General features: G+C 42.2%; 1 protein-coding gene across 2 annotated transcripts in view; it reads left to right on the forward strand.

The window, feature by feature from the left end:
- The window catches only part of LOC143276274 (signal transducer and activator of transcription 3.2-like), a 51,747-nt gene that overhangs the window by 34,366 nt on the left and 7,381 nt on the right, over nt 1–10,000 (forward strand). For both annotated transcript variants that reach the window (XM_076580773.1, XM_076580772.1), the window contains exons 13-17: nt 466–598; nt 2,138–2,211; nt 3,700–3,836; nt 5,305–5,456; nt 9,017–9,096. In XM_076580773.1, coding sequence (XP_076436888.1) covers nt 466–598; nt 2,138–2,211; nt 3,700–3,836; nt 5,305–5,456; nt 9,017–9,096 — 576 coding nt within the window. The remainder of the gene's footprint in view (nt 1–465; nt 599–2,137; nt 2,212–3,699; nt 3,837–5,304; nt 5,457–9,016; nt 9,097–10,000) is intronic.

A 10,000-nucleotide genomic window follows, 5' to 3' on the forward strand; every position in this document is an offset into this window, starting at 1 on the left:
GTTGTTGTTGTTGTTGTGCTTCTTGATCTTCGTCTTGTCCTTTTTCTTTTTCTTCTCTTTCGTTCTCTTATTGTTGTTGATGTTGTTGTTGTTGTTGGTCTTCGTGTTCTTGTTGTTGTTGTTGTTCTTCTTCTTCATCTGCTTCTTTTTCTGCTTGTTGTTGTTGATGTTGTTGTTGTTCTTCTTCTTCTTCTTCATCTTATTCTGTTGTTGTTGTTGTTCTTCTTCTTCTTTCTTCTCTTCTTCTTGTTCTTCTGTATAAACTGCAAGACGAAATGTGATATATATTTTTTTTTTCATTTTGCAGTACTTCTTCTTCTTCATTGTTCGTGGGCTGCAGCTCCCACATTTACTCGTATGTACACGAGCGGGCTTTTACGTGTATGACCGTGTTTACCCCCACCATGTAGGCAGCCGTACTCCGTACAAAGTGCAGAGTGATTTTTTTTTTTTTTCATTGTGCAGTACAACCTGAGAGGCGAAATGGCGCCCTCCATGCGCGTGTCGGAGGTCATCCAAATGATCAACGAGCGCATCCGGTTCATCGGAGGAGAGGGGCTGAGGCAGCACGAGAAGGATTTTCTCCGGGAGAGACTGCGTAAGATGGCTGCTCTTTGTTCGTTTTCTCTTTCTTTTCTTTTTTTTTTTTTTTTTTTTTTTTTTTTTCTTTTCTTTTTTTGTACCAAGTAGTTTCAGTTTTTCAAGGAAGGGTCACTGTATTGGGACAATCCCATATACGCAGGGGTTGACATGTCTGTGTCCTTTCTGTTCCTACAAACATTTCACAGGGGTTGACATGTCTGTGTCCTTTTTGTTCCTGCAAACATTTCACAGGGGTTGACATGTCTGTGTCCTTTTTGTTCCTGCAAACATTTCACAGGGGTTGACATGTCTGCATCCTTTTTGTTCCTACAAACATTTCACAGGGGTTGACATGTCTGTGTCCTTTTTGTTCCTACAAACATTTCACAGGGGTTGACATGTCTGTGTCCTTTTTGTTCCTACAGACATTTCACAGGGGTTGACATGTCTGTCCTTTTTGTTCCTACAGACATTTCACAGGGGTTGACATGTCTGTGTCCTTTTTGTTTCTACAAACATTTCACAGGGGTTGACATGTCTGTGTCCTTTTTGTTCCTACAAACATTTCACAGGGGTTGACATGTCTGGGTTCTTTTTTGTTCCTACAAACATTTCACAGGGGTTGACATGTCTGTGTCCTTTTTGTTCCTGCAAACATTTCACAGGGGTTGACATGTCTGTGTCCTTTTTGTTCCTACAGACATTTCACAGGGGTTGACATGTCTGTGTCCTTTTTGTTCCTTCAAACATTTCACAGGGGTTGACATGTCTGTGTCCTTTTTGTTCCTTCAAACATTTCACAGGGGTTGACATGTCTGTGTCCTTTTTGTTCCTACAGACATTTCACAGGGGTTGACATGTCTGTGTCCTTTTTGTTCCTGCAAACATTTCACAGGGGTTGACATGTCTGTGTCCTTTTTGTTCCTACAAACATTTCACAGGGGTTGACATGTCTGTGTTCTTTTTGTTCCTACAGACATTTCACAGGGGTTGACATGTCTGTGTTCTTTTTGTTCCAACAAACACTTGACAGGGGTTGACATGTCTGTGTCCTTTTGGTCGCCAGTCTGCAACGGTGGGCACTTCAGTTTTCTGTTCCCTGAATTTCTTTATTGAAACGTTCGCTTTGTGTGTTAAGTTTATTTCATATGTGTTCATACAAAAGATATCCCATGTGTGGGTTGTGTTCTTTTCACATTACGTTAGCTAAGCAAAGTGTCCATAACTCTATGCTGATGCTAGATATAATGTCTATTATATGTTATAAAACTGCACTGTTACACATGATGAAAATGTGTCCACCTTGACCAATTGATAGAACAATATATTATAAGTATAATGACTAATGATGACGATGTTATTGTTAATGTACACTGTATTCTTTTTTTTCTTTCTTTGTTTTTTCCCCTTTCTTTTCCATCTACTCTGAATTGTTATAATGAATTCATATACAAAATAAAACAGTGGTCGACCCAAGAAAGTCCGGAAAGAAAAAGAAAAAAAGAAAAAAAAAAAGTTTATTTCATATGGTTGATGTGACTGATGTTTATTTCAGACATGGTCGCAGGCGGAAGAGGGGGCGCGCAGCGATCGGGCGATGCCACCATCACTCTGGATAACTTCATCAAGGTAACAGTTGTTCAGTTCAGTAACTTCACTTCAGAATATTTCATTGTCTGCTTCAACCGAACCAGAGAGTTCTCTTTCGGCTCACTCGAAATGGCCGCCAGCAAATATCAAAAGAGGAAAACGAATGAGTAACTGATACACCTCAGTTATCATGTAAGAAGAAAAGCATTTGGGTAGGAAATTACATTTTAAGATAAAATGAAACAACTGTGTGTGTGTGTGTGTGTGTACATATATGTGTGTGTGTGTGTGAGCACGTGTGTTGCTGCATGTGTGTGTGATTGTGCGTGAGTTTTCATTTCAATCATCAGAAAAAAAAAAAGAAGGAAAATATTCAGTAAGATGATTACAACATTTTAAGAGACAACTGCTCCTCAAGAAATGTCACAAGGAAAAGTAAATGAGCGACTGGCAGAAATGGATGGATCGGCAAACAGTGGAGCCAGCGGCGACGGGCGCAGTAGCCGAGTGGTTAAAGTGTTGGACTGTCAATCTGAGGGTCCCGGGTTCGAATCACGGTGACGGCGCCTGGTGGGTAAAGGGTGGAGATTTTTACGATCTCCCAGGTCAACATATGTGCAGACCTGCTAGTGCCTGAACCCCCTTCGTGTGTATGTGTAACCAGAAGATCAAATACGCACGTTAAAGATCCTGTAATCCATGTCAGCGTTCGGTGGGTTATGGAAACAAGAACATACCCAGCATGCACACCCCCGAAAAACGGAGTATGGCTGCCCATATGGCGGGGTAAAAACGGTCATACACGTAAAAGCCCACTCGTGTGCATACAAGTGAACGCAGAAGAAGAGCCAGCGGCAGAGTGAGAGCTGTGTGATCAGCCGTTTCTCCACTGCAGTGGGAATCCATTTTAACTCACTCAGTACGGCCAGTCCTCTCTTCTCCTCTACACAGACCCATCGGATGTCCAGTGGGTGTCTGAATGACCCAGCCTTTAGCTTCCGTCATCAGAATTGTGGTATTCTTTGTCAGCATTCACGTCTTCTGTATAAGAGCCTTCCGCTTGCAATATTTTGATCGTGGTAATTGGGGTGAAAGGCTGTTAACGTCGTCTCTTTCGCTGTTTGTATGGAGAGAGTTAAGTCTTTTGTAAAGGACTATGACTCCTCAGGAGGCAACATAATGACGATGATGATGATAACGATAACAGTGATGACAATAATGATGATGATGACTTTGCTGGGAAAGGTGTGCCTGCCACATCATGACTGATGATGATAATGATGATGATGACGATGATGATGACGATAATGATAATATTGATGACGATGATGATGATGATGACGACGATGATGACTGTGCAGGAGAAGGTGTACCTTCCACGCCATGGCTCAGCCCCTGATGACGATGAATATAACGATGATGATGATGATGATGATGACAATGATGATGATGATGACGATGAATATAACGATGATGATGATAATGGTGATAATGATGATGATGACGATGATGATGATGACTGTGCAGGAGAAGGTGTACCTGCCACGCCATGGCTCGGCCCCGGGCACCAGGGACGTGATGGACTTCAGTCTGTGGCGATGGCTGCACTCCATCATCAACCTGCTGGATGACCCCGAAAACCTCAAACAGCCCTGGATCGATGGGTTGGTTCTGTTTGGACAGTTTGGATTGGTTGATGTGGGCACTTACTGATATGGATACTTACTGATGCGGATGTTTATGTGGTGGAGAACCTTAAGCAGCTGTGGATGGATGGGCTGGTTCTACTGGCTGGACTGGTTTGTACTGTAGAAAGAAATCCACTCTGATACGATAGTCAGTCGTGTCCGACCATGACCATCAGAACAGCAGAGGAGGCAACTGCTGTTCCGACTATTTGGGCTAGAATTTGATTATAGTGGAGAGTGTCTTGCCCAAGTTACATCCCCACTCTCTCGGCCAAGAGGGTTTTAGGACAGTCGGCGTTGGGATGGTTCCCAAAGGCCAACTAGCCCCCAAGGCTGCAGCACTAAGAGCCAGTGCAATTTTGCCTCCTAGTTTTAGAGTCATAGTCCTTCACAAAAGACTAAGCTGTAAATGGTTTCCCATTGACTGGAGAAACCATTGGTAATACAGCTCTTACTTTGCTGTTGGTCCGAAATGTCAAACTTATGTCAATCTGTGATACAAGTCGAGTGTTGGGCCAAGAAAGAAATCCACTCTGATAGCTACAATACTACGTACAATACTACGGAAGCATGCACTCAAGGCCTGGCTAAGCGCGTTGGGTTATGCCGCTGCTGTCAGAAATTTCTGCCTGACAGATGTGGTGCGGCGTATATGGATTTGTCTGAACGCAGTGACGCCTCCTTGAGAAACTGAAAGTGAAACTGAAACTATGGATGTGGATACCTCAGGATATGGATAGTTATTGATGTGGATAGTTATGGATGTGGATATTTATGGATGTGGGTACTTATGGATATGGAGACTTAATGGATGTGGATACTTATGGATATGGATACTTATTGATTTGGATACTCATTGATATGGATACTTACGGATATGGATACTTTTTGATATTGATACTCATGGATATGGATACTTATATGGTGGATATGAGCACCTATGGATATGGATTCTTATTGCTGTGGATACTTATATGGTGGACAAGCTGATGCAGCTCTGGGCTGGTGGGTTCATTTTGCTGGATGGATTGTTTGGTGTGGATACTGATCATTGTCATTGTTATAAAGTGCTGTACTCCTGTACGATTAGTATTACTACTATTGCTATTAAGAATAAGAATGATAGTATTACTAGTATTATTATCGTTATTGGTATCATAAAGCGCTATATATTAATGTACTGTTAATGCTGTTAGTATTGTTATCATTATTGCATTATTAAGTGCTATATAGCACTTTATATTAGTGTACTGTTAATGTTATTATCGGTATTTTAGTATTATTATTGTTATTATTTGTATAATTTTTGTGTGTAATATCACTCTCAGTGAAAAGACGTAAAATCAGCAAACAGCGTGTGCATACATATGGGTGTGCGTGCATACATGTGTGTGCGTGCGCGCACGTGCTGAGCATTCCAGTGTGTACTGATGTATTTGTGCAGCATCATCTATGGGTTTGCCAGTCGCCAGCAGTGCATCAACGCGCTGGAAGGCTCAAGGGACGGAACGTTCCTGCTGAGGTTCTCTGAGAGTTTTCTGCATGGCAACCACATCATGTCCAAAGGAGGCCTGGCTGCTGTCATCCAGAAAAATGGTATGCACTGTCTGATACGAGGGTCATTCAATAAATAAGGTGAATTTTTCAGTATAAGGACTTCTAATACAGATAGAAGCTTACTTTTTTTCTCTTTTTTTTCAACGTAGTCTCCCAGCACTGTCACACACTTTTTCCATCTGTGCACAAGCTTCCGTATTCCCTCAGCGTAAAAATCTTTGGACTGATGTCTCAGCCAGTCGCTCCAGGCCTTCCAGGCCTGTCTTCATCCTCAACACTGCTCCGTCCTTCTTTAAACAATTTAGCCCACTTGTAGACATTTTTTCGGCTGAAACATGTGGCACCATACACAGTTGACATTCTCCTATGAATTTCAACTGGTTTGCACCCTTCAGCAACCAAAAACTTGATAACTGACCGCTGTTCAATCCTGGAGCATGCTACTTGGTAGGCCATCTTTGTTAATCGCCAAAACTCTCAAAGTTTTTTTTAATCTGCAAAACAAATTAAATCCATGTGAAAAAGAAGTAAAACAAAAAAAAGAAAAAAAAAAGTAAGCTTCTATCTGTATGAGAAGTCCTTATACCGAAAAATTCACCTTATTTATTGAATGACCCTCGTATTCCAGACTTCTTCTTCTTCTTCTGCTTCTTCTTCTTCGTTGGTGGGCTGCAACTAACACGTTCATTCGTGTGTACATGAGTGGTCATATACCAACTTGCGATATGTTAAAGTCTCACATCCCTGAACTGAAATCATCTTCAGCGTTGACGATCTTCAGCAGTCCATTGCTAATGTATGACTTTTTCAACTCCTTGTTGAATAGTCCAGTTGGTTCGCTGTTATAGTTGTAAGTTTTTCATTTGAAATATGTTACATTGTTATGTTTTTTGTTGTTGTTTTTTTAAGCAAAACATAAATCAATAATTTTCACACACACACACACACACACACACACACACACACACACTTTCACTTACTTGTATGCGTACACAGTAATTTCCCCCCACCCCCCTCCCCCTCCTCCCACTCGATTTTTTTCCTTCCCTCGTCTAATATCACTTAAGTGAAAAGACGTTAAACTAAAGAACGAACGAACGAGTGGGCTTTTACTGGAACGACTGTCTTTACCCCCCCCCCCGCCATGTAGGCAGCCATATGCCGTTTTCATGGGTGTGCTTGCTGGGTATGTTCTTGATTCCATAAACCACCAAATGCTGACATGGGTTACAGGATCTTTAACGTGCGTATTTGATCTTCTGATCTGGCTACGTGCATGTGCAGAGATGCGAACCGTTATGATTTTGCTGTATTTTGTTCCGCTCAGTTGCAGTTTGTTCTGACGTTACGCCAACATCAAAGTGGTTACAACGTATTCATTTTTGACTACGTAGCATGGTCACATGCTTTCCTGTAGTAACTTTACCCACACACTCCACACCTGTCAATCAACTACATAGCATGGTCACATGCTGTCCTGTAGTAACTTTACCCACACGCTCCACACCTACCTATCAACTACATAGCATGGTCACATGCTTTCCTGTAGTAACTTTACCCACACGCTCCACACCTACCTATCAACTACATAGCATGGTCACATGCATTCCTGTAGTAACTTTACCCAGTTGCTCCACACCTACCTATCAACTACATAGCATGGTCACATGTTTTCCTGTAGTAACTTTACCCACACACTCCACACCTACCTATCAACTACATAGCATGGTCACATGCTGTCCTGTAGTAACTTTACCCACACACTCCACACCTACCTATCAACTACATAGCATGGTCACATGCTGTCCTGTAGTAACTTTACCCACACGCTCCACACCTACCTATCAACTACATAGCATGGTCACATGTTTTCCTGTAGTAACTTTACCCACACGCTCCACACCTACCTATCAACTACATAGCATGGTCACATGCTGTCCTGTAGTAACTTTACCCACACGCTCCACACCTACCTATCAACTACATAGCATGGTCACATGCTGTCCTGTAGTAACTTTACCCACACGCTCCACACCTGTCAATCAACTACATAGCATGGTCACATGCTGTCCTGTAGTAACTTTACCCAGACGCCCTACACCTACCAATCAAGAGGCCAGGGCAGTCACTACTAACTTTGGTCTCACATGATGATGCTCAGTGAATCGCGTGCGTGTTTACTGATGTGGCTCATAGTCCCTGTGTCCTTACCAAATTCAAAAAGTTCTGCCAAGTTTCCTGATTGTTTCTACAAACACTTGACAGGGGTTGGCATCTCTGTGTGTGTTTGTGATATGTTGCCGCCATTGTTCAGAAAAATGGCAGGCAGCGTCAGATTTTCAAAACATGTGAATACATATATGCGTATGTGATGTATTGCTGACTTCCTTCAAAAAATGGTACGCACTGTCTGATATTTCAGACATCTGAATATGCATGTGTGTATGTGATATATTGTCACTGTCATTCAGAAAAATGGTACGCACTGTCTGACATTTCAGACATCTGAATACATATGTGTGTGTGTGATATATTTCTGCCGTCACTCAGAAAAATGGTATGCACTGTCAGGTTTTCCAAACATCTGCTCTGCTTGGCAGATGTGGTGTAGCGTATATGGATTTGTCCGAACGCAGGGACGCCTCCTTGAGCTACTGAAACTGAAACTACTGATCTGAATACATGTATGTGTATATGATACATTGCCACGGTCATTCAGAAAAATGGTGCACAATATCAGATTTTCGAAATATCTGAATATGTATATGTGCTATATTGCCACTGTCAGTCAGAAAAATTGTGTGTAGTGTCAGATTTTCAAAACATCTAAATACATGCATGTGTATGTTTATATGGCCGCTGTCAGTATGAAAGTTGAAATTTCCAAGCATCTGAATACATATATGTGTATATGAATATGGCTGCCATCATTCATAAAAAATGGTATGAAAGGTCAAATGTTTAAGGCATCTGAATACATGTATGTGTGTGTATGTATTTATTATGGCTACCATCAGCCAGAAATATATTAACGCAAGTCGAATTGTCCAGACATCTAAATACATGTATGTTATATGGCTCCTGTCTTCCAGAAAACTAGTTTTCTAAACATCTGAATACAGGAATGTACCTGAGTATATGGCCTCTGTCGTTCACAAAAAAAGTATGAAAAGTCGAATTTTCTTAACAGTTTTAAAACCATCACAGTGTTAGGGTTGGGTTTTTTTTTGTTGTTTATGTTTTTTGTTTTATTTTTTGTTTGTTTGTTTTAAATACCATTAAGTTTGAACTATATACCAGGATTTTTTTTTCTTTCTCTAAGCCCCCTATGGGTTATACACCAAACAGTACGGCTTGTGTGAGCATTTACTGATTCTGTGTACATCAGTATTCTCAATTATTAGTTGGCGCTGCATTCTTTGGTCTGTTCTTAGTTCTACCTGCAACTTTTCTTTGACCTGAAGATAGCCATTATCTCAGGGGGAATAGTGTGGGGTTGGTTCTTTTTTTTTTTTGTTTTTTGTTTTTGGTTGTTGTTTTTTCCAGCAGAACTGATAGTGTGTTTGACTGTATTACGTTTGCTGTCTGTTTTTTCTCAGGCCAGGTGAATTTCGCACCCCCCATCTCTTCCGACGACATTGAGAAGGACGGTCTTGGAAACATGATTGCCAGCATTGGAGTGAGTGTGGTGATGAAATCATTTTTTTGTTTAGGGTGCGGGGCGTTGGAGGGAGTGTGGTGATGAAATCATTTTTTTGTTTAGGGTGCGGGGCGTTGGGGGTGAGTGTGGAGCATTGGCCCCAGTGGTGACACACCTGACTGTCCCAGCGTCCAAGGGTTCAAGCCCCATAGAGGGGAACCGGGACACACACACACACACATGCTCCAACACACACACACACACACACATGCTCCAACACACACACACTCACACATGCTCCAACACACACACACACACACATGCTCCAACACACACACACACACACACATGCTCCAACACACACACACACACACACACACACACATGTTCAACACACACACACACTCACTGTCCCCTAACCCCCCCCCCCCACACACACACACCCCAAAAAACCATGCCCAGTAGATGTTGAGAGAGGGACACAGGTGTGGCAGAGAGGCAGAGACCTAAACAGTGTAGGGGAGGACACACCCTCTTGGAAAAGCACTTTGCAATACACCCACATATATTGATCAGTTTAAAGTCCAGGTCGGTCTTACAAGCTGTGATAATGATTCAAGTCTGCATCATGATTATACGGAGGTAGAATCTTTGACCGTGGGGGTAAAAATAGTCATACGCGTTAAAGCCCGCCGGAGTTCGCAAATGAAGGTGGGATTTGTAGCCCACTGCTGTACATACAGTGAAGGTGGGATCTCCAGCCCACTGCTGTACATACAGTGAACGTGGGATCTCCAACCCACTGCTGTACATACAGTGAACGTGGGATCTGCAACCCACTGCTGTACATACAGTGAACGTGGGATCTCCAGCCCACTGCTGTACATACAGTGAAGGTGGGATCTCCAGCCCACTGCTGTACATACAGTGAAGGTGGGATCTC

This window comes from Babylonia areolata, chromosome 31 (assembly GCF_041734735.1).
Source record: "Babylonia areolata isolate BAREFJ2019XMU chromosome 31, ASM4173473v1, whole genome shotgun sequence".
NCBI classification, from domain to species: domain Eukaryota; kingdom Metazoa; phylum Mollusca; class Gastropoda; order Neogastropoda; family Buccinidae; genus Babylonia; species Babylonia areolata.